This window comes from Aythya marila (genome assembly GCF_965140915.1).
Source record: "Aythya marila genome assembly, chromosome: 6".
NCBI lineage: Eukaryota > Metazoa > Chordata > Aves > Anseriformes > Anatidae > Aythya > Aythya marila.
Window position 1 is genome coordinate 19,680,179 of NC_139047.1, and position 26,247 is coordinate 19,706,425.

General features: G+C 39.9%; 1 protein-coding gene across 2 annotated transcripts in view; it reads right to left on the minus strand.

Moving 5' to 3' along the window:
- Nucleotides 1-26,247, minus strand: part of CERS6 (ceramide synthase 6) — a 120,992-nt gene that overhangs the window by 13,467 nt on the left and 81,278 nt on the right. For both annotated transcript variants that reach the window (XM_082763391.1, XM_082763390.1), the window contains exons 5-8: nucleotides 25,354-25,404; nucleotides 23,072-23,164; nucleotides 17,122-17,250; nucleotides 12,084-12,190 (exon numbers count right to left, since the gene is read on the minus strand). In XM_082763391.1, coding sequence (XP_082619517.1) covers nucleotides 12,084-12,190; nucleotides 17,122-17,250; nucleotides 23,072-23,164; nucleotides 25,354-25,404 — 380 coding nt within the window. The remainder of the gene's footprint in view (nucleotides 1-12,083; nucleotides 12,191-17,121; nucleotides 17,251-23,071; nucleotides 23,165-25,353; nucleotides 25,405-26,247) is intronic.

Consider the following 26,247-nt stretch of genomic DNA (forward strand, 5'->3'; position numbering starts at 1 on the left):
GTGCTCTACTTCTCTGAAAACTTTGGTCAGCATTTCTCAGGTCCTGCAATTTGACACAAAATATTAGCTTCTGCTTTGAAAACAGGTACTGGCCTACAGAAATCTTCCTGGGGCATTGAAAGATTTTAATAGCTGAACAAAACACCAGAATTTCATGGAATATATTTTTCTCTTTTCTCTTGTTAAATATTTCCCAAGTGGGGTTGTGTACCTGGAAGCATAAAGCTCTCAGTTTAGCATTTTGAATTAAGCAGTGGCTGATGAAGACAAATAAAAACACATTCAACACTTAAGATCATCCAATCTACTCTTACAGAAATCTGTGGTCTCAGACAAGGACCAAGACAGGACTCAGATAAGATTATGCTCCCTCCCATCAATTTAGTGGGCATAAGTCCAGGCTTTTGGACAGCAGAAACTAATTCTTGGTTAGTTGATCACTTGTCTTGCACTTGAAATGCAACAAGGAAAGGGAGATGAAGGAAGAGAGATAGAGATGGATGGGTGGAAGAGTAAAATGTGTATTTAAATTTATCTGAGAATTGGCAAAATGTGCCGTGTTTGTTTCTGAAAGGATCTTTAGAGGAATGAAAGGAGACAAGAAAGAAGGCCATGTGCAAAGAGTAGGCAGTTTTCCAGGCAAGCAGGAAACACATGATAAACTCTGTAGAATGAGGCATATGGGGCCGTCTGCCATGCTGGGCACTATTATCAAATCCAAAGGAAGCAAAAACCATGCAGCTGAAATGAACGCTACTGAGAGCTGCCTGAGCTCCTGCAGCACTGCCAGAGACCAATGCACTGAGCGTGCAACAAGCTGAACAAAAGGCTTGTGGTTACTGCAGCGGAATAGGTATAGCGAAGGACAGCAAAACATCAACCTGTGTGTCTAAACAATTTCAGAATTGATGTCTATCTTCTTGGCCAAGCATATAGTATACAAGTTATTCCATATTCAACCATAACCGGCTGCACTGGGACATCTTGCATACTGCATTCATTATAGAGCAAATAGCTAATTGCATCTAGGTGGGCACAAATGAAATTCAGATCTTATTTAGTTCAAGTAATCCAACAGCTACACCTATCCACCTATCCACCTATGCTCAGAAACTTCTGCTTCCTTGAATTTTTCCTTTAAAAATAATGGATTGATCTTACTTCTACCTCAAAACATATTTTATTCTTCATTACACATGGTAAATAGTGACCAAGACCAGAGATCAAAGAAACAGGAGTCTTATATTCTGTATTTAGCTGTTCTATTACCTTATTGTGAGATACAAGACATTTTCAGGTTCCTTTACATGGTATACTTATTGCTAAAGATGGATATAAGGTATCAATACATCCTATCTGTCTTACAAAGATGCTGGGAGACTTAATTCATTAGCTTGCTTATAACTGGTATGGACTACCTAAGTAAAAAGATCCCATAACACTAAGAGTGTGAAAGTACATCCGCATGTTGATCAGCCACAGGACAATATATCAGTAAGTTCATCAGTAGTCACGATTTATTTCTGGGATTTAGACTTTCATTGAAATCTAACAGGACTTCATAACTCACGCTGCCCTAGCTACTTAGGGTGATAACGCTACGCTACCTTTATGCAACAGGTGACCTGACAGATGTTTCTGTATGCATGACCTTAGATGAGCTACCCTACATTTTCTGTGAGATGGGTGTGAAATGATGGGCAAAATAGCCATTAACTTCAAGAAATGTTGGTCTGTGGTGTTGCATATCCCAGAACCCTCAATCTGCAGCACAGCTAAATATTTAATTATAGCAAATTCAGTATATAAAGATTGTACTGCCAACTTCTCCCTCTTCTGAGTTTCAGCTCGGCCAGCTGCTGTTAGGACTGTGTCTGTACCACTGTACTGCTTTGAACAGATGCTTCTCGGTTCCTGCTGAGTGGAAGAACAAGCTGGTTTCCCTTTTCAGATCTTGCTGTCTCTGAGATTTTCAGTGCCTCAAAGGAAGATTTATGCTACTAATCAGTGCATGGCAAAAACGGGGGGAGCAGCATAAACCCACTGCAAACTGAGAACAATCAGAAGAACCAGTCACTCACACAGCATCATTGAAAGAGGGAAGAAGGGACAGAACAGGAGAGAGAGACAGAGAGAGATGGTCTTTCAAGAGCATCTCAGAGGAAATCCTCAGATTTTTGGATTGGTGCTGCTCATTACCCTCTTCCTTTAGACAGTAAGTCGATAAAACATCTCCACGAAATGCAGCAACAGAAGGGACAAACTCCTGAGTCCATACACAGAGCAATGTTAAACCCACATACTTCAGTTTTATCAGTGAGGTCAGCAGCATGTGGAATTCTGCTCACCCATCCCAGCCCCACATCAGAGGATTTGGAGGTCAGCTGAGGCCTGCTGCTGCTAGCACGGTGCTAATACAAAGGCTCAGCTGCTGTGCAGACCGGTGGCTCCTGCTCTAGCACTAATCAGCAACAATACCTCTTGGCAGAAATCACATCCCTGACACTGAGACCATGTTATTTTTAGCCCTGTGTAGATCAATAGGATTTCCAATTACTTAACTAAAATGATGCACCGGACAGGAAATTATTCATGTTTGATGTACTGTAAAAGATACCGTTCTGATCAAGCTGTCACTGTCCTGGGTTCAGCTGTGCTTTTCTCTTCACTCAATTTCTGCTCATCAACGGTTACTGCCCATTTACTGATTTTGCAGCCACTGGCATGAATATAAGTTTTTCCACTCTTGTGGATAGAAAAAACACAAGAATACAAGGTCATAGACACCTTCACAATCCAAGCTCAAATCTCAAATCTCAGGAGAGTCTTTCAATAGACACTAGGATATGGAAAGAATTCAAATTTCCTAGCAGAATGTAATTATACACAGCAAAATGTTGTATCAGTAATGTATTCTGGCAAAATGCTTGTGTGAAGGCCTGTGGATCACAATACACAGGCAGAAACAACATTATGCTAAGAACGACACTTCCACATCTGAAAATCTCCAAGCACACATAAAACTTTTACATGCAAATATGTTATCAAGATCCCTTTGCCTGCAGTTCATGCTATTCTCTAAATAGGAAAGGTGTTTGGTGTAAACTATAGGAGACCAATTTCCAATCCTTGCAAAACAGGCTATCAGAGGAAATAAAAGGCTTCCTCATGACTCTTTCTGTTAACTACAAGTAAGTGCAGTACCTGTGTGCAATGAATATTTCTCCCTCTTGCTTTAGGAGCACACACTGATGCTGATGGCAGACAGTTCAGGAGAAAAGATTACCCAAACCTTCTCTAATGCAGGAGCTAAACAGAACTAGTTCAAAAACCCACAAAACATCACAGCTGCAGTGACCTCTCTGCCAGGTACCCAGTGCCTTTCAGGTGGCTTATATCCCATTAGGAGTACTGCACTCTGGATTCATTGGTCTGCTTCTGAGAACCTGGCTCTAGAGTAATGGAATCATTTTAAAATACACAAAAAATCATGCAGCTTAAAGAAGTGTGGTGGCACAGTGTCTGTCAGTGACTTATCTTTCAAATAAATGACTCAGGTATTACGGTCCAGTTGTGGAAGAAATGCCAAAAGACATGGGGGGGGGGGGGAAACAAAAAGCTTATGACTTCTACCTTTGTCTCCACAACCGTCATAAGAACTTCCTCCACGTCAAAGGCTCGGAAATCAGCATTGAACAGTTTTCAGTTCAATCCAGCTTCCTCAACTGTGATCTGTACTTTCATAGCTGTCATAGCTCACACTCTGCCATTGTGCAACACTGATAAAACCAACAGGATATGCTCACTTACATGAGTGCTGACTTTATTCCAAAGTGTTTTGCTGTAATGACCTCCTTCTAGCTGAGCACTAATAAGACTCTAGCTGCATCATAGCTGTTGATCATGGTGCTCAAAAGCCATTTACTATTTCAAGCTGGTAAGTTAACTACCATTCCCACACTTCTGTACAGCTACAATTTTTATGCCCCACATAATACAGCAACTTGCAGTGAACCAGCAGCATTGTTATGCTTTTATATCAACATGGTGGCATTATAAAACATGCCCCACCAGCAGCAAACACCCCTGCTACAGTTCAAGCCTTTAAAAGAAAAGGGGGTGAGAAGAGGCAGAACATTTGCCAGTGTTGAAACTACCTAGAGCCAGCCGGAGCATCAGCACTCCTATGGGCTGCCTGTGGTACTTCTGCATCAGCACAGCTCTCCCCTCCGCAGAACAGGTTATGCTTTAAAATGTATTTGGGGGCAAACTTTCCTCACATACCTCTCCTTTAGATAAAAACCATGTCCAGCCTCTTTTTTTCTCCCTTCCTTCCTGCAAATGATGCAATTTCAGAGAACTTCAGCTGACTGCCATGGCAGAGCCAACCCACAGTGCAGCCTCCTTTCCAGTCACCATGCCCCGTGAAGCTGCCTTAAAAGCAGCTAAAGCATCTGGCCACAGGAACACCACCAAAGCTGCTTCCCTTCCCTTGAGACATTTACACTCATCAGAATAATTCTGAGCAAAAGAAGCATTCTGGTAATTGTCTCTGTCCTGTTTTCAATCAGACCTCAGGTTTTAGAAAGGACAGATTTCCTAATAAAAGAAGGAAAGTGAGTACACAGTCTGAACAGCCTGTCCCTGACAACAGAAGGCATTATTACAGCCACAGGGAACAGGCTGTAGAACCTAAAAACGAGGATAGGAATTGACTTTGGAAGTCCTGATGAAATCCTTTTTTATACAATTTTTTCCAGTTGTGATCACATGAAAATCTTTGAAACTGAAATACCAAGCAAATGCCACTTCTTTTTGTTTACACTGCAAACCCACAATTGTGAATGACACATGTAACCTTTCCAGTTCTTATAGCTTCTCTGTAAACAGCTGGTTCGGCACTCCAAAGACTTCAGTTTTGATTCATACAGTACTCAGAGTCCTGAGTTCACAAGTGCTGTAAACAATTTGAGGAAATAAAATAACCAGGCAATACAAAAGACATCATTGGGTAACCTTTTGTCAAAAACAGATAGGATGACAACATTATCTGTAATCTGCTAAAGAGCTAAGACAAGAGTCATGAGTAAATTTATGGAGACTTAATTAATAAAACCTTTTTTTTAAAAAAAAAAAAAAATGCATACATTGAAGTCTATATTTTCTTCAAATGTATTGCAGTTAGGTTGCCAAAAACTTATTAAATGCTCTTGATAAACTAATTGGTTAGAAGTTACCTCCTGAAGCTACAAACGGCCTGAAATATAAGCACATTAGATAATTTTTGCTGCTAGTTCTGCAGCATCCACTCACTGACAGTGTGAATAATATTGGGAATCAAGTACATTGGATCAAAATAAGAATTTATTCCTTCAATATCTGCTACCCACAAACAGCCTAGATTGTGCTATATTTCAGACAATGTTTTAAGCAAAATGAGCTTAAAACAGTGTCAGAAGAGATTTACTTTCCTAATAAAAAAGCAGCTGATTTTACAGTAGAACAATTAGAGATGTTTGCCCAGTTGTACACATAATAGTAGCCAGGCTAGAAAGGTTTTTGCTGGCCTCAGGATCCAGTGAGAATAACTAAAGCCATCGTGAAACACTGTTCATAGAGTCCAGATGAGGTTGGGGCAGCTTGGATTTATCAAGTTACCTGGGTTCTTACCATGCCTAGTAAATGACCAGAATTCTTGCTTTAGCTAGTGCCCACGTACTGCTTTGATGTAGTGGGATGCTTGTGGGTTTGAGCTTTCTGTTTTACCAATATGTTCACAGGAATGAAACAGGGTGCCTCTGTCAGGGTCCACATGCTGCCTTCCCACAATACACATGCTCAAAGGGCCGAACAGCAGAAAATGTGCCAGGAAAGAAAAACAGTATCAAAGACTATGATTCAAACTCCATGCATGTTAAAAGCTGCACAAAACCAGTCAATATCAGCTAGAAACAGGACAAGGCTAGGAAAAAGAGATGTTCAGCAAATCTCTGAAGCAGCTGCTACTAGTGGGGGCTCTGTGCTGCCCTATTCATAACTCAAGCTGCAATTTCACTCAGAAGCTGATTGCAGGATAGAAGGAAGGAGACAGAACAGTGCAAACTGGCAATACTGGATCACTGTTTGGAGACCCACTATGTGCTGTATTCCACACTGTTGTTCAATCAGTGATGAAATTCAGGAAGGGCTAGTCAGCTGGTCATGCAGAGATGAGAGAAAGATGGTAATAAGTAACTAGGGTTTGTTCCAGCACACCATTGTGAAAAGAAGTTAATTTTAACTCAGCAAGGATCACACCATGCCTGTCTGGGTCATGCAGATATTCACTGCCATGAAAAGGCAATTAGAAATCAGCCATGAACCAGACTGTACTCTCATGGGCTTTAAAAATGAAAGAATAACATGGAACCAAGTTATTCTGAGGTCTGCCAGACCTGCGCTTATACAGGATTTGTTGGCATAAGAAAAAAAAAAAAATCCATTTAGCAACTGCATTTTGGAGTCAATAAGAAGACAGGCACCAGAAAGAGCTTTGAGTCATTACAGTGAGAACTATTTTTCCTTTTTTTTTTTTTTTTTCTTGACAGAACCTTTTCAAACAGATGCACAAATGGAATAACCAGTTAGATATACCTACTAACATTACACAAGGCTGTAACAACTAACCAAAGTGGTTTACTGTCTGTGCTCACAGCTTCTAATGTGGTACAGTAGCGGGGGCATGCTGCGACTTCACAGATCTCATGAGTGCAAACACCATTTCCCTGCTCCTCTGACTTTTGACAGTGGCACTTGCCAGTAAGACTTCCCTGAAACTTAGTGTGTTCTAGTTCTCATATAACATAATTAATTAAAAGTAGCAAAACACAAACTCATATGAGTACTATTCAGAGAAACACAAAGGAACATGAATTTACAATTTACTACTTTCAGAACAGACCATGTATACAACTTGGTACCTGCACATGGTCATCATCAGCCTTGCTTTCCTTGAAGTGTTCTCTTCTTTCTTTGAAACCCCTAAGTTGCACCTTTCTCCAGTTACCTTAACACACGTTTTTTAAACAGAGAATGGGTTTAGTAACCTTGTATCTCTCTCCATGCCAGCCACCTTTCTTCCACTGAAGCTCTTGGAAATACCCTAATTGTCACTTTGTGAAAATAGTTTCAGATACCAAACTCTTCACAGCATTAGGAGATCTATACAAACAGCCCTGTCAAAAACAAAACAAAACAAACAAACAAAAAGAAAAAAAAAGCAAAACAACAACAACAAAAACCACCCACATATTATGGAAAGGTAAGCAAAGCAGGTGAGTAGTGTTGGGTTTCCTCTATAGCCAGCGTTCAGGAGTTTCAGTTCTCAGAACACGACCTCTGCAATGAACAAAGAAAACTGGAGAGACTGGAAAATCTTGGCTGCTACACAGCATCACCTTCTTAAGACCCACGCCTCCTCGAATGGAAGTGCCATCTGCACACCTCAAAAAATGATTAATAAATATTACAGCCCCATGAGTTCCCCTGTCCGAATACTGAAAGAAAAACATAACAGCAGCAAAAAGCAAACCATTCCTTTATCAACAGAGAAGACTGTCTGTGTAACTACATCAAAAAGAAATGTTTGAGGCCTAGGGAAAAGGAATTGCAAGGCTTACTGAAATGAAGAAAGGCTCGAGGTAACAGTTTTGCACAGCCTGATTAGACTAGCTGAGGGCTTGAATCACTTCTATCAATTCTTCAGTTTGAGATTGCCTTCATTCTCTCTACAGTCCTCTATCACCTGAGAAGGCATCATGTTCCCCCGACTCACAGAGAGTTGTATTTTATGTTGTAATTTGCTAGAACAGTGATTATGCGCAAGTGGGAGAATTTCACAAGCAAAATGTCTTGTCAGTGGAAATAGCAGCTTTACTCCTACATTCGCTTAGCAGCAGGAGGCAGAAAGTGTCCTGGGGTTTTTGAATTATTGCTGAAATGAACTCCAGATGCCTGTAGAAAGACTGCTAAATATATACCTAATTGCCTGTTTCTTTTGTCTTAGCCCTGCTGCTAAACAACCTTCAGACAACAGCATTTGATACATTCTGAATTCTTTATTAGCACCTTTATGCGGAATTAAATGGCACTTGTGCAAAGCTGGAGCACAAGAGCATGCCAGCGCTTCATAAGCGACGTTGCTGGAACCCTGCCTTGGATGTTCGCCTTCTTGTGGGGGGGAAGTTTTCTTATAAATTACAGTCTTCCTTTTACATTGCACACTCACCAATTTTATACCTCTCAGTTTTTATGCTAGAAAAAAATTTGCATATTTATGTAATATTAATCAGGCATCAAATTTTGCTATTTTGAATATTCAGCAACAAGGAAAAGGAGGGCAAAACTATGTTTCCTGGCTTGCTGCCACTCCAATGACTCATCTTTGCTGACATGCAAGCTAATGGGGGTGAAGATTTATAACTGCAGCTTCACAGAAATAAAGGATTTTGACAGACAAGCTTGTATGTCCCATGCTTCATCCTTACTAACTCTGACTCTCACATGCAATGCCCACACTACAGCTGAAAACTATGAAGCTGCCTCTAGACTTCATGTTTACAGATCAGGATAACCATTAACTGCATGTACATGAAGGCTATAGTCTGGAAATAAGATGGTATCAGAAATCACACATCATACACACCATACTTGTACTGTATTCCCTGTAATTGAAGCATCCTTGCACATAACATTCCACCAACAGCTTCCCTTTTCATTGGAGTCACCTTCTGAAGATACCTCTCCAATTATTCCTTTCTGCTACAAGGTATTTTGGGGCTAAATAGTTTTACTCAGTTTGGCAAGAAGTAAGTGGAGTCTGATATTCTGCTTCTTACTCATGCAGTTAAGCCCATTATACTCCATGTACTTCAAAGCAAGGACTTCGCTTTTCTTGCAATGTGGTTGTTTTTCTTGCTATGAGAATACTGACCATTTATAAAGTAGCAATAAATTTCCACAGCTCAAGTGCTGGAATACTAAAAGAAAAGGTATAAAAATAATGAAAATGACAATTTCAAGCTACAGACAGACTTGTAAAATACTATTACTAAGAGCGTCAGGTGCCAGGTGGACTCAGAGAGTGATTCAAACAGTATTTATGGTTCAGCATCCTATTTTGAAGGCTCAAGCGAATGACTGAACCATTCACAAATTCAAAATAGATAAATGTGCACTTTTGTCAATTAAGGGGGAGGAAAGGCAGAGTGATCACTAGTGTAACCACTCCATCTGTGAAAGAGTAGTACACTGTCTACTGCTAAATCCCTGTGATTCACACAGTCCCTCTATCTTCACTGCCTTCATGAGTCTACTTTGAATGATACCACCTAATCACACAAGTGTGGTGACACATTCTTCCACACTTCAGGCTTCATATGAACAAAATATGGCTATTAGGCAGGCAGTAAGTTGACCACATTCCTCTCAACCTTTAATTTAAAATATTGCTTAGTCCTAGCAAAGGCTTCCTGCAGGGTAACATTTGGCTGCAACACTTCATGGAAATCACTCTAGATGGCATGGACCTTCAGTTTCTGAGCCTCAGTTATGGTTATAAATACAGTGTTATTTTAAACACTTCAGGTTAATACTTAAAAGGGTTAAAAAGGTTAAAATAGTTAAAACGGTTAAAAGTTAAAAGACTTTCCAAAATTTGACTACCACACTAAGGATGTAAAAGATAGGAAAAACTTGACCTTGCTGATTTTCAGATGTCTCAAGAGAAAAAGCATATTAGGCAGCTGCTTCTAGTTCAATGCATAAAGGACTAATGACCTCCTTCAAAATCATGCACTCTGAAAAGATTAATCTGCTCTTTGTTGACTATTCAGCAAGGCAAGCACACAGCAGTGATCTGGTAAAGTTTGTGTTTGAATAACAAAATTTAAAGTCAGCAGTTCCCTGTTTGCCAGTTCAAATAACACAGAGAGGGGTTTAAATACTCTGCTAGTGCTGCAGATAAATGCATAAGGCAGCTTGCAGAATCACAGAAGGGTTGAGGTTGGAAGGGTCCTCTGGAGGTCATCTGGTCCAACATCCCTGTTCAAACAGGGTCACCTAGAGCAGGCTGTCCAAGACTCAGACTTTTCCAGGTCACACGTCACCATGTCCCCTGTCTCCTTCAGCAGTAGGTCTGTATTTCCCTAGTCTTCCTTTTGTCACCTATGTATTTAAAGAAGATATCCTTGTTGCTTTTGACATTCCCCACCAGATTCAATTTCAGTTGGGCCTTACCTTTCCTAACCTCATCCCTGCATGCTCTGTATTCCTCCCTGGTTAGCTCTGTAAAAAAAACCACACTCAAAGCACTCAAAAAGGAGTGTAAATTTATTACTGTTTTAAAGCCATTAGAGGAGAGAGGAATAAGCAGTGGGATTTCTATTTCAAGCTGTCATTGTCTGACTGAGTCTTCTCTGAAGCAGAATCATGTACACTGCAGTCTCCAGTGGCAGAGCTGCACTGGTAGAATTTGGTCTTCACTGCATTTCCTAATATAAGACAGGGTGTGACAGACTAAATCCTATGAGCAGATGTACCACCATTTTTCCTGTCTGAGATCATACAGGTAGAAAAATCAACTTTATTTACAGAAATTCAGTGTATGGCCAAGTTAGCTTTGAGAAACAACTAAAGAAAGGGAAGCAAACTTGTTTAAGAAATAAATCACTGTTCCTTGGAAAAAATAACAAGCACTTTTAAATATGCGTGTTGTGCATCCATCCCTTTTCTCCTTTTGTCATGGGGCTTTACCAACTCACAGCGCAGTAGGGACTAGGCATTATCACATTATCTTTGGAATCATTAAACACTAAATGAGACTTCTACATTCTACTGTTAATATGACCTGATGACACAGCTCCCTAAGGGCACCTTGGTCTTATCCTGTTTGCACTGAACAAACCCCTAAAGAGATACCATTATATAGGATCTGGGAGGAAAAAGTGACAGAGGTTGATATTAGTATCTGTAAATCATCTGTATGCTTAAACAAGGAGCTTGGTGGTAATGCCTCTAATTAAACCTTTGCCAAAGGTAACATTTCTGGTATTTCTGTTGGTTTGCCAAACCAAAGCTATCATCATCATCTTCTATTGTAATGACAAACCCCTCCTGGTGTCACAGAGATTTGGGTTAGTTCTGTTCATACTAGAGAAAGGAAAGATCCTGAACACAAAAGAGTGAGATCTACGCCTTCTCCCAGCCCTGCTCATACATAGAACACATTGGCCTGTGTGGGAGCATTTCTTTTTTTGGCAAAGGTAACTCATACTGTGCTTGCAGAGAAACTTGAATGGGTTTCTGAACTGGTGTGCATCAGGCTGTCTTCTAACTCGCCAGCAGCCTTCTGGATGTTGAAGATCCTAGCTAAAGAACCAAATGCCTGTGTCTGTGTGTATAGATGCATGTGTTCTCACCTAGGAAGAGAGAGTGAGTGCACATGGAAGTGACTGCCTTTGGGAAGAGGTGAGATTACATTAACACCTGTATAATTACCCTGAAGATGCATGTATTATACAGCTTCCCCAGGACCCCCAGTTCAAAGGAAGGGTGAAAAAGGAGTAGCCTGCAGTATTACAAATCTGCATGGCAATAACATCCTTATACAGTTCAGCAGAGCTGAACTTTCCTTAGCTCCCTGTGTTTTCTTTAAGCTGAACTTGTTTATAAAGCGTACACTAAAAGCTAATGAGCAGAGCCTAGCTTCAAGCATAGCCTCTGGTCAGCATCTTCAGAGACTAATATCTTATTCCCCCTCTAACTTCTTGCCAGAACAAAAAACTACCTGCTAACCCAAAGCCATGTGATTTTCAATCCACTTCTACCTTAAAACCAGCAGAAGCCCCATATGTTTCTTGTCTAGCACACAGTAAATATAATGGCACTCTAGTAAATACGCTATTACAACACCTGGTTATGTCTGAAACTCTCCTCGATGCTCTGGGAAACAGAGTAATGTCAATGAATCATGTTCAATTAATAACATAGCTATTTCCAAACTTGTTTGATGTTTAGCATTAGACAAAAATGATATGCTTACTCACCATAAAGGATATATGCCAAGCCTACTGACAATGAAGACAATGGCAAACGTAAGGAACAGAAGGTCACTCAGTTTTTGATACTTGCAATAGTTTGCCATTTTGGCAGCCTGTAAAAGAAAGAAATGTCTGTTTACTTCTGTGAGGACAACTGAACTCTCCGGTATTGTGCTGTAAAAAGAAGAAATTAAATTTTGATGAAATCACTAACGTTTTTATTGGTCACCTCCCAGTGACCTTGTAACTCCTCTCTACCAAGCAGCTGGAAAATGTCTTCTCAAAAACAAAACAAAACAAAACAGACTGCATGAAAACAGAGTACTTCTTCCACTTATTCCATCTCCTTTTTGAAATCCTACAATTTCAGATTCACAAAATTCTTCTAAACCTTCTTTTGAACTCCATTATTTTTGTGCTATTTTTGTCCCCAGCCTTTTAACCTACCCACCTCTCATCATCTTCCCAATATGCTATTCTTCTGAACCTGACCTAATAAAACACTTCCTTCTTTCCCATTGGGCTCCACTTTCATTTTCACCAACTATCCATCTTCCAGCTGCCCCATGCTCTCCATCTTCTAGTGTTTTTTATATACAAAATTTTCTCAAATCCTCTATTGTGCTCAATATCCTATATTCTCCCAGAGTCTCTCTCTTTTCCTGGCCTCTATGGAGCAGTTTCCACCTCTAAGATTATACTCCCCTCTTTCAAATCTTTTTCCAAGGCTTTCTATTGCTCCTGTTTCTTCCTTGCCCTCTCATTCTTGCTCTCCCAGCTTGTTGCCCTAAGCCTATTTTTACATGCTTCTCTCATATATCTTAATGTCATCTTTTGATTCCTTCCTTGGTGGAGAAGCCAGCTATAGAACCTTTAATCAAACCTTTCTTTAAAACTTTTATCTTTCCTAAAGTTGCCCTGTCCTCTTACCTCTGGAGAAAACAGCATGTACAAGCAAGATTATTTTAAGGCATCTATGCTTTTTTCCAGAAAGTTCATGTGCATAAGCAAAATTACTTATTTTACAGCATCTGCTTCAAGGAAGGAACAGTTTTTCTTTATGCTTTGTGCCAAAAGTCTACAGAGAGTCACTGCACAATTAAATACATGAAGAGCCCTATTAAGTGGCCACTGTCTGTGTCCCTCTGAGGGGACTGTATCCAGCTACTCTATTTCAGAAAATGCTTACTTGCACAGACTTTCCAGAGGGCTAAGAGGAAGCAAAATAACTACAATTATGCATATAGAATACTATTCTGAATGCAGAATTCAAACCAGAGAAGTCCCTAAAATGGTGAGATACTTTTGCATTGTCTAATTTTATCAGTATGAACACAATTAATCTGTAACTGTTGAATGCTCATGTCAGACAATCCAGATGCCAAAATCAACCTGTGCTTTAGGATATTACGTACTGTCTGCAATACTTCTGTTCAAAACCTGAACATAAAGGATATCCTTACTAACAGAAAACAAACTAGGGAGCTCACAAAATATAAGGAAAGCCACAAGTGCTGCAGAGAAATCACATGACTTCTGAATCAGTCTTATATTCTGCTGGACACAAATGAGTTTCCTAGCAGTTTGTACTCACAGTCTGGTTTAGGGAAAAGAGAACACTCTGGATGCCAACATGTAAAGCAGAGGAGTTACTAACATCTTGATTTTCAGATGACTGAAAGTTCAGCTAGGAATTTTGGATGTATTTCCATGGTGGCAGCCTAAAAAAGCTGTTTTTTTGGTGTGTGGAGCTGATATTGCCATAGCAACTTGTAGTAGTATCATGCCATTTCTCAAAAACAGTACAGCTGCTGGGTCATCAGTTCTCAAATAACAAATCTACAAATAAAATTGATACAGAACTACTGTTACTACAAAAAAAAAAAAAAAAAAAAAAGGGAAAACGAGTGTGTTGCTGCATGGAATTTGGCCACCTAGCACAATATAACACCATTTTCAAAGCTTAAAAACTGTGATGACAGCTGAGCAATCTAGCTCTTACAGACACCCTTGCTGGTCTATTTAAACCCATTTATTTTACAGTGCAGCTGTTTGCCTTGGTCTAAAGTGTCCATTCCCTGCTCTTTTTGAAAAGTGTGTTAGGAGATAGCTGGAACCTGACAGAAAGGAATCTGGTTCAACAGTCAGCTATGTGAGGCTCATACACCAGAAGCAACCATCTACTTCACATCCATACGCTGGCATAAAAAATGTCAGTGTTCGTTTGAAGTAGGAAGGTAAATGAATCTGGATCTCAAGGTCTCCAAATTGGTGGGGTTTTACCTACTGTAGTGGGTTAATTCACAGTGTTTCCAACCCACAAGCTGTACTGCAGTGCAAAGATCCTTAAGACCCTCTCAGTGACCTAGGGTTCAACTTAAGCTAATGTACTGGTTTCCTAGGCAAGCAAGTGACCCTGTGCTTGGTCTATCCTTCAGTGGCTTAAGATAACTTTCACTGAGACCTAAGAGAACAGCCATGGATTCCTGAAAATCACAGAATCACAGATTGGCTGAGTTTGGAATGGACCCCTGGGGGTTATCTGTCCAAACATGGGCACCTAGTGCAGGTTGCCCAGGACCACTTTCAGGTGACTTATGAAGATCTCCAAGGGTGGAGACTCCACAACCTCTCCAAGCAACCTCTGCCAGTGCTCCATCACCTGCAAAGTGCTTCCTGATGTTCAGAGGGAACCTCCTGTGTTCTGGTTTGTGCCCATTACTTCTGGTCCTGGCACTGGGCACCACTGGAAAGAGTCTGGCTCTGACCCCTTTACATTCTCCCTTCAGGTATTTTTAAACATTGGCAAGATTCCATGTTGAATTCCATGAGACTCATCAGCCCACATCTCCAGCCTGTCAATGTCCATCTGGATGGCTGCTCAGCCCTCTGGCTGAGTTGTCCCTGAATGAGACAACATTCTCCCCCATTTCATCTATGAATTTACTGAGGGTGCACTCTACCCCATTGTCCAGATCATCAATTAAGATGTTAAAAAGGACAGGACTCTTTATTAACCCCTGGGGTACCCTGCTCACTACTGGTCTCCAACTAGACTTTGTACCACTGACCACTACCCTCTGGAGCATGGCTATTTTGCCAATTTTTGATCCACCTCACTGTCTGCTCATCCAGCTTTAGCAGCTTCTCTATGAGAATCTTATGGGGACAGCAACCAAGGTTTTACTGAAGTCCAGGAAGACAATACCCATTGCTCTTCTTTCATCGAATCCTATGACTCCTCTTTACCTGCAGATGCCTTAAAATCTGTGGAAAAACGCTAATTTCCAGTATTTCCACCAACACTTACCACTTTTTGCAATAATAGCAAAATGATTGCATCCTCAATCAGCTTTTCATTGGGTGTATTCCATTATGAAATAGGTAGGTGGAAAAAGTCTAGTGGCCTCTGGAAATAGCTTTCCATTTCTACAAATATGTAACACATAGAACAGATCAGGTGCACAACTGACCCGTCATAGCAAGAAATTCTACCAGCTTCTTTTGCAGCTAAATATTTTTCTTCCTCTGCATTGACTTTCCATCACTAATGTCCCAAAGCATACGAGTCCATCTCCTCTCCTACAGCACTGGGGCTGTGACCCACTGCTCCGGCAGAAGAAAGTCTGTTGAGTGAGTCATAATGGCTCTCTTAGTAAATGCTTCCCTGGGGTTTTGATTCTTGTTCTTTATAAGTGGCTTTAGTATTTCCAGGTAAAACAGACTGAACAAATTGACTAGGAAGACCACTAAAGACTATGTCTCATGGGGAAATGTATTTGCTGAATGTTTGCATATCATGTGAGAATAGCAATTTCTCTTTCTTTTGGGCAGTGAATGAACAAGAGGAATTGATCAAAAATGTATATCTCAGCGTGCTCAGGCTAAGGTTTTAGCTAGCCTACTACAGCTACTCTACGGTAGTTTACTCATTCCACAAGCACCAGTCTGATCTGAAATGAACAATGTCAAGGATGTCCTTCTGGTGGCAAGAAAAGAGTAATGAAGAAACTTTGGGGGAATTCACAGGCAGTAGAATGGATATACACAGATCTGCTACTAAAACAGAAAAAAAATGTAAAGATGTAATTATTTCTAACCACAGAAATACATATTCTCTGCTACCTTCTGCCTCAGGCAGTCATTGACTTCTACATTAAGAACGGATTAAAAAATAAAAACAGTTGCAGCATAATCAAATCAAAATGGCAGGATTTTGATTCTGAGATAGGTGAATCATACAGTGAGGCTGCGTTGTTGCGTAACAGGATCCTTGAAACTACTTTAAAAATACTTGTAGACAAAACAGTTATTAATTGATCCTGCTGGAGAGTTCACAGAGCAATCCTAGCATTACTCAGAGCAGTCTAAAAATGGATGCATGTACAGGATGAGAAAATCTCTAAATTTCCACTACAGAAGTTAGAGACCATCTTGACTTAAAAGAGTATCAATCATTCCCTCTTCTCCAAAGCCAGCTGCTTCATACTGGCATCTAGATGAGGAGGCACAGGAACCTGGAAAATTCTCAGGACCAGCACTGAGCTCATTGCCTGTACACAGAACAGCCGAGAAGTTGGCCAGTGCCCTCTGCTCAGCAAAGCACAGAAGAATCAAACAAGGACACCTTGATTCTTTGAAAGACAGGATTCTCCCTCAACTCATCACTTCAGACTGGTCAAGAAACAGGAGCTTCTATCCAACACAGCCACCACTTTCCAGATTTCACAATCTTTAACCTTTGATATTACCATGTGATATTTAAAATCTATGTGTAACCCTCCACGGCATGTAATGCATTACCAGACTCTGCTCTATACAAGCAACTTACCAAGGGATAAACCAGCCTGAAAGCACAAACATGCACTGCTACAAGTGTAATGTATTTGAGCAAGGAAATGTGCTATATTAATCACCACTACCTTCTTGAACTGGCCTCTTTGCTGAGGGAATAGTTGTTCTGCATAGCAAATAGATTCCAGCCACTGACACGTGAGCCCCAGAGTACCATGTAGAGACACTGATGACACACGTATTTTCTCACCTCTAGGACAACATCTGCCGCATCATGAAGACATAAGGTCAAGGTTCCCACTCGTGTCAAATTGGTTACGTATGAGAAGGTTATCAAGGTGACTGTTACAATGTGATGTGTAAACATGATGCCAAAATCCTGCAGCAGCAAGAAGCAGAAAAAAAAAATCAAAACAAAAAACAACAGTGAACCAAATAGTGAGATTCAATATTCTTATACAAAAATGGATGGATATTTTTAAACCCAGCATTATGGTTATGTTACAGAAAGATCCTGCTACTTAATACATATATTTCACTTAGACTGAATAAAGTGGTCATTGTATGTTAACAAAAGGTAAAAAGATTATTGAAAGCTAGGAAATTCCTACACTTCTCAGTTCACAGTAATTTAACCAAATGAACCATTTATGACTGAAGTTACATTGAAAAGCCTCATGTACTTATAAATAAATTACACCATATTTTTTATACAGCAATCAACATGCAGCCTGCAAAATAATGCATCATTCACAAGAGTTCAAATAGCTACAGAAATACAAGAAACATATTTCCACTATGGTAAGAGCTTTTGACAGTCACCTGCCAAGCACAACTGAGTAGTTTCACAGCTGAGAATCCCAGTTCCAGTTTTTCACTTGTTTGTTTTTAATGAAGCTGCTTTGTCTTCACACAGTGTTGGTGTCAGAAAAGTCTTTAAATTAGCTGGTGCAGCTCCTCCTGCTCAGATCTAAGCTACTGCCTTCCAAATGATGCAGATTAACTGGTCTTAAAACCAGTAACTCACAGAGTTATTTGGTCAAAAAGTAACTGTTACTATTGAAAAAAGGTGGGAACAGTAAAACTCTTGGACCATAAAATTCCCAGACACATGCTGAGGAGCAGGCAAAGCAGAGTCTGCCTGGCTTAAGCTCCCAGCTTGATTACTGGGAGAACAGAACCTATAGGGATGAGATTCTTCTCTGCAAGGCACCAAATCATTTTAAAAAAGAAAAAAATAAAATAAACAAACAAACAACAACAACAAAAAAAAACAGCCGTGAGTATGTAGTATCAAAACCCTAAAGGAAAGGTCACAGACATCATTTGACTGGGGAGTACCTCCAAACATCAGGTGCCCACCTAGCAGAGCAGCTCTCAGCAGTGGCCCTCATGCAGGGCTGTCTAAGGGAACAGATCCAGGAAGCCACGAGAAACAGCTCCTCCAGGCAAGCTCTTCTTCACCAAACATTTTGGGAGGCAGTGCTTGGCTTTGTGGCAGCTGTTATGTGCCAGTCCTGCTGAGCTGTCTCCAGCTGAGTGGTTCAAAGCAGAGAAACTGAAGCTGCGATGCGCAGCCTTTGGAGAGGCAGAACCTGGCTTGCAAAGGGAAGAAAGGTCTGAGGCTCTTCAGGGAAAGTGCTGGTGAGCTCCCACTAACACAGGGACAGCTGTAGCTACAGCTGCCCACTGCTCTCTCTCTCCAGTGCTGGGAAGAGTAACTAGCAGCACACTGCCTCTCCCTGGGAATGGAGCAGGCACCTCTGTGTTCAGGGAATGCCATGTCACTTGTACTTCCAGTACCAGCACTCACCTGCACTGCACTGCACACCTGGAGGCTGTGCAAAAAACCTGCAGCTGGAGCTGACTCACTGCCCTCATAGGGAAAGGACCTCCTCCCAGGAGCTGAGTAGCTATCAAGTGCTACAAGCTCCTCTATTTCTACGACTACTCATCAATAGGCACTGCCAGTATTTCCAACACAAAGATGAAAAAACAAACCCACAACCAGACTAAAAGCATAAAATTGTATCCTAGTTTGATATACATCCAACATTCCTCAGCCAGATTATTTGTTCTCCAGCAGTCTGAATCACAGTCATATACGTTCAGCAGGCATCTCAAGCCATTGCTTTAAATCAATTTTCTTAAAACAGACTGAATAAAAGGAAAAATATAGGCTGTTTTTCTCTTTCTGAGGATCTTACTGGAGAGTGGGTATGTGATATCTTAGTCATTTTAGTAACCAGAAATCCCCACATAGGGACCATTTGACCTTGCCATAATCAGAAAAACAAAGCACCTACCCTTTTCCCCAGGAGTATAAGTAAGGTGCTAGCGTTCCCATATGGCCATTCTGCAGCCTAGCACTCTACCTGCTTCAGCTGCAAGTGCTATGGCACTGTCTTTTATTTTCCTGCTAATTGCAATTACATTTGCACGTTGGCAGTCCAAATGAGCAAGGAAGCCAAGCAGAAATTCTCCTCTGTTTTTATAGATGCCACATTCATGTTATACAAACACTACATTTCTAGTCCCTCTTGGGAACTCTTCAAGGCTTTCCTGACAATATGGATTATTCCTAAGCAGACCTAATGCTCTTGGGCAGCAGTCTTCTGCACTTCTGCATGAGACTACTTACAGAAATGCTGTCCAGGGAACTCCTTCCCCGATAATGTTTCTTAAAAGAGACAGCTGTATGACCCTGCCAGTTCTGAAACAGAGATGCCGGACTGACCTACTGAAAATTGTTAGAAGAAAGTGGCAGTGTGATATAAATAAGAATACTCCTGTTACTCTGGTCTGTCCTTTCCCATTTGTGCCATTTCTTCATGTCAGTAATTATTACTATACTTGAAGATGCTATGTGTTAGATTTTAATTACACATAAAGGTAATGAATACACAGAAACTGATGTTGCAAGTCTCTATAATGTCAAGAGGCACTTGTGTTCCCAGCTCACTCAAGCACTTTCATCCATACACAGTAGATGAGTAGTTGTACAGGAACAGTTTCTTTTTTTCCTTTTAAAATATATTTTGAACTGTATGCACATTTGCACAAGATGCATTTATTTACAGCACAATTATAGCCTCCAGCTGTAACTTCTTAAAGATGGCATGTGCCTGTAGATCTTCTACAAACCTGTTAAAACACTGACTGAGGTAGAAGTTTTGTAAATTTCCTTAAATATACTGTTCAAATGTATTTGTAGCAAGCAATACTTCAGGTATTCAGAAAGCATGTTAAATAAGCCTCACTGCTTTTAAAACTTATCAGGGGCTTGTGAGAGTAACACAGTTTGCCAATCTAATTATCTTTCTCTGTGTTTTACAGAAAGGAGTATGGGAAGCAGGAGAGAGAAGATAAAATAATAATAATAATAAAAAAAAGATACTAGATTACAGTTTTTGAAAATGGATGGAAACTCTTAACAATAGAACATCATTACAGCAACAGAGTAGATGTTTATGAAGCAAATAACACTCCATTATGAAACTGTAAAAGTTAATCTACTCAGTTCACTGCTTTAACTTGATGCCAGTAGCAGGTATGGACAAAAGTCTTAAAATTTTGCTCATATCTCTTCAGGCAGGCAGAGACAATCTGGTGGAACTTATAAAATCTGAATAAAGATAAATGGGTGTTTGAAAATCAGCATACCAATTGGAAGTCATTTTAAAGGCATGAATTTGTTGTTAGGGAAGAATAAAAGACTTTGAAAACAGTACGTAGCACTTCTCTTGAGCTACACAAAGTAAAAGACCAGTGCTGGAGTTACGGCAGTGCCAAGCACTGGCACTTTCAGAGAAGACCTACGGCACCTTGCCTTGAGAAAGCCAGCTGCATAAAACCAGTTGGCTGAATTCCCGCAGTGCATGAGGCTGCCAGGGCACTTTTGATCCTCCCAGACTACAAGACAGTCCCTATTGAATTTAAAACTATCTAAAATGATAACCACAACTTAGATAAAAGTATTTCTCTCACAGTAACAAGAAAATATCAACAGTTTTCTAGGGTTGAGAACTGTTAATCTGCTCTGCATAAACTATCATGAAGTATCGCCATGTCTGATATTAGCTGGCAAATATGCTGCTTCTTCCAGCTCTGTATCTCACATTGTATACTGAGTACATTAAGAAGTTTCCACATTTTTTAAACTAAAATTAAATCTGCTCTTTAAAAGAGAACTATGATGGTGCTGCAAGAGCTGATGTCCCTGTCAAGGTCATACTTCCTGCAGGCTTTGAAGCGTTAACTGCGTTGGCACCTTTACTTGCTGGCCTAGTGAAGTGAGGGTCTCGCAACGCATAGAGTAGCTTAGGAACATGGCCTTCAGGGCCAATCTGTTGAGACATTTCAGGTCTCAAAATCTGCCAAGTGTTTCAGTCTTGGGCCAATATCACACTTCCTGCCCTTGCCTTATTTGACAGGTTGAGAACTTGTAACACTTTTAGCCTTTCCTTGTTGGTATATATACCCATGTATTTGGGGCTCCTGAATGCCTGATGTGAGAGATCTGGGCGTTGAGGCTCATCTCATGTTTTCCTAGCACCATCTCTGTTCCCGCTAGCCTGATACATTGTCTGTCTGATATCCCTCTACATCCTGAGCTGTCTTGTCAGAGAGGACTTTCTGGCTTTGTGCTGTGATCCGGCTGACGGCTGCCATTGCCCTGATGCCCAGGAGCGTGTGCTACTACTGTCTGTCAACTACTGTAAGCTGTCAGCATTAACATTATTCAACTCACGGGTTTCCTTGACAGCTTGCATTTGCCCCTGGACACAGCAGTTTTACTGTCTGACACCAGCACATGGCCACATTTCTCCAGTCTGATCTTCCTAGTTATCAATTTTGTTTAAAATACAAAAAGAACTGCCTCCACAGTGCAAACTGGTTGGTGATCTCATACTTTATTTACATATATGGCATCTCTCTCCACTGTCTCATGCAGGGTGCTTATAATGAAAGGCTTTTGACTTGCTATCACTGCACTACAATACCGTGCTCCCGCTCTGTTTGATGCTTCATGCTCAGACACCGCAGATGTATGGGATGCTGCTTTGACTTAGTGCTCTGGGGTCAAGCACTGCAAATCTGTGACTGAAGTGTTATTTAGCTGTTAGCAATCCACTTCTCCACCTCCATCTCCCCTTCTATTTCTACTGTAGGCTGCCGAGAAGCCTTCTCAGCAGTCATTTTTATGTGTGTGTATAAATATATATATATATATATATTTAAGTCATTTATATATAACAGAGAGACAGAAAGATTAGATGCATATATAGGTGCAAAAGATTGTTTGCACCTATATATGGACAAGATCAGTCTAAAACTCTGTGCTCAGCTCTCCAATGGGAACAAACTGTCAAAGTCACAAGGGAAATAGCTATTGCATTTTCCCAGGAGATATATCAAAGAAAGGTGTTATTGACTGTCACAATGGACCTTTTCAGAATTGTATTTGACTATACCTAGGTGCTGTTCAAGTATCTTCCAACTACGTTTCAAGGAAGACAACTAGTCAGGAATCAATTAAATATTATTTAAAGATGTAATGTTGCAATTGCAATGTTGTTCAATTTTCCTCCCCCTGAAGAACAAAAAAGAGAAGTACAGCCAATGGCTCAGAGCAGAGAGCTGAATATGAATGTAGGGGGATTGATTAGACACAGCACATTTCTGCAGTGATAACCTCAACAATTACGTAGCACTGCTGCAGAGGTTTGGTTGATAACTAAAGGTTAGATGTAGCATCAGTGTTTAATATTAAACGTATCCCTTTTTTCCCCTGCCTGCATAGAATAAATTCAAAGCCTTCATAGATCTTACAAAAAAGATGGTATGAATTTATGAGGTAGCCTTGCTCTGTCAGTGATATATCATCATTTAAACTCTTAGTAGAAATAATACATGTATGTGATCAATTTCATTCAAGTCACTGTTTAAGAGCAGGAAATCTTTTCAGCTGATGCCATTTCCCTTTGAATATTTGGTTACACCAGGCTCTTCTTCCCGTACGCAGAAAAAAAACCCCTGTACATCATAGTAACAAGGAATAGAATGAAACAAGCACCTCAACACCAGTTTCTCAGTGACAACTATCTGCAAGTTCCACTGCACAGATAATACAGATATTCCTCAGGTCAAGAAAGGTATGTGTTTAAAGCCTTCAATATTTTTAGTCTTGATGTTCTTACCTTTCTTTTGATGTCAATGAATTGAGAAAACATTAAGGACCAGTAGAATGACAATTCAACAATGTAGTAATAATGAAGGTCGGGCATCAGCGGCTGGAAGATGGAGATGAGAAAAGGTTAACAGAGGGTTTAACTGATATGACAGGTATCTGAGGTCTATAGGACAGATGTGCAATCATCAAGGGATTACTCAATTATACATAAGCATCCTATGCATGAAAAATGATGATGGTTGCCTCTTTTGAACTTTGATGGTTCTGGAAAAAAAAAAAAAAAGCTCCCCAATCTACCCTCTTGACAAATCTTTACAGTATTGTAATATCGTAATACCAAAAACTTATGATATCCATTAGGAACCTAGAACAAACTAAATTCTGCCCTTTCATACTCTGTTTTGAAAGATTACTTGAAACATCTTGCTGTACCTCATTAATGCGTGTATAAAGCACAGCAAAAGAAACAATAATAGAGCAGATTAAAGAAATATGATACTAGTATATAATATCATCTGCACATGTTAAAAATGTGACTTTTAAACAGGTTTAACTCTTTCTGATATTAAAGCCTTCCTTTAAAGATTGTAACCATTTTCTGGGAACATGTTAACATTTGTGAAGAAAAAAATATATAAATTTACCCAGGCATCTTGCTTGATAAACATTATTAAATACATGTTTAAAAGCAAAAGAAGTAAAAATAACAAGACAGAGTTTTTTTCACAACCAAAACCAACCTGGGGTAACTTCAAAGGAGGTAGTTGGTGGCATGCATAGGGTGTTTAGCCCCCAGCCTAGGAGACAGTCCTAGGAGCTACTCTAATTTCCTCATGATTTCCTGCTAATCATATCTTCCATCACAGAGACAGAGAGGGGCCCTGGCACAGGAGATGCTTCCGAGGGCATCTCTCAAGAACCATCTCTAGAACAGTCTACACTGGCCCAACCAAGCATCCAAGCAGGGCAAGAGATATTTCAGTCAGCAAGAGGCATTTCAGTTGCCTCTTTTATTCCCACTCCCTTTTGTAGACTGATTCTTTTTAATTGAAAAACAGTCTTTAGGTGCCCACTGAATGTTGCCTACGGGTTATTTAAATATAGACATATGCTTATACTTCATGAAAATGTATACACTCAAAATAAGTCTTTTAAAGCTATTGCCTGGGCCAATACAACCCTTTTCTGATTTAGTGATACAGTCAGTAAGCTTTTAATTAGGTGTAATAAAAAGGGACAAGAACATGAGCTAGCAATGGTAGTAATGAGCTGCAACTATTAAATTCATTATTGCAAGAAAACTCACCAGGGAAAATCTCTAGTAAAACAATTAAGATAGTCAGCTGCTTTATTAACAATAACTTTAGAACTTCTATACCCATATACAATGATAATGGGGGGGGAATGAGGCTTTCCCTCCATGAAAAGATCAACAGTGTTTAACTTAGTTAAGTTAACCAAGTTAACTTAGTTAAGTTTAGTTTAGTTTAAGTTAAGTTTAATTAACTTTAGTTTAGTTTAAGTTAAGTTTAACTAAGTTTAACTTAGTCAAAATACTAGGTTTCAATTACCTATAGACTTAATTCAATAGGACTTATTGCACTTATCTGCACTTATGGGTAAGTTGTCACCGAAATGATTAAATTGACCGTATCTATTGTAAGTCCAGCTGTATTTCTGCAATGTTGTGTTGAATAAATTACAAAGGGACTGTAACAAACAAGAGATTAGAAGTTTTACTTAGTTAAGAAAAAGAAGAATCAAACTGAAAAACCAGTACATAAACCTGATCAGCACTCAGTAGATTTTTTTTTTTGTCTCGGAGACAATGATTTTAATAATGGTTTTCATTACATAATTTCTGTTGGACCCTGTCAACTTGTAGCATGATTTTCAATATAGCAGGTATAATTACCACCATCTAAGAGTTGTAACTCACTTTCTGAATGACTTTTCTCAATCTGCTGAATCTCTGGCTTTGCTAAAACTTTCAGCATCCTCAGAACTTTGTAAAAAAAAATGGCCGTTCCTCCACTGTGGCAGATGTCTGCTTTCACAGTTAGATTTCCCAGATCTGTTTTCAGATCATGTGATTCATATCAAAATAGGTGTGATAGTTATATTCATATTTCCCATCTTGAACACAAACAAGACAGGGAGCATCTAACAATGTTCTGAAACACCATGGAGCCTCTTCACAGTAACATATTGACATAGAGCTGCACCATAGTACAAACAGAGCACTGCAGAGATGCCATTTCTGATTTTAGGCAGCACTGTAGCTTTTACCTGATATGGGTACCCATTCCAGCACTGTCTGGTATTCCAAAGCCACGGTGTCTGAAAGAGAAAGGAAAAAATAAACACTCTGTACATAACATTCTGGACAAAATAAAAAACTGGGAGACATGCAGCTCAGTTACGTGTCCTGTTTTTTTTTTTTTTCTTTTTTTCATGTTTCCAAAAGACTTATATGATTATTTCCTTTTCAATGCCACAAGAGATAACGAAGCCTTTTAAATCTGTTCCTGTAAGCAATTTTTTCTTCAGAGTTCTTTAGTTTTATCTTCATTTTCTGTGCAACTGAATAGGCTCTATGTAGAAAACAACATATGGGCAAACCCTTCTACCCAACATCTTCAACTGTTAAATATATCTACAATGGGCAATACGAAAACGTCCAAACCAGCAGTAACCAAGCAGCCACACGTCCCTTTTTAGGCATCAGCAAGAGCAACTCCTTTTTGCTATGCATGTCTTGCAAAGCACAGCTGCATCTCAGGTTCTGGAGGCATCTGGACTGAGAAACACACATCTACAGCACAAGTACCCACCCACTGGGTATCTCATTAGAAACACGAAAGAAAGCTGTGGATTCAAAATATTTGTGCAACTCCTTTACATAACCTTAGCTTCCCTACATGCATGTATAAAGGTGGCAGAACATTGTTAGGAAGTTCCCTGGATTAAGACACACATACCCTTACAGCACTACATGCTTTCATTAAGATCATTGTCCCAAACGAATCCCGTGTGTGTGGAAGAAAGCATTTTCTTGCTTTCACCATCAGGTGGAGCAGTCCAGCTCAGGCAAAGCCTAACAACACACGCATGTAAAATACAGTATGTGAGGAGCATCAAAACAAATAAAATGAACACTAAGCAGGATGTTGATATGGAGCC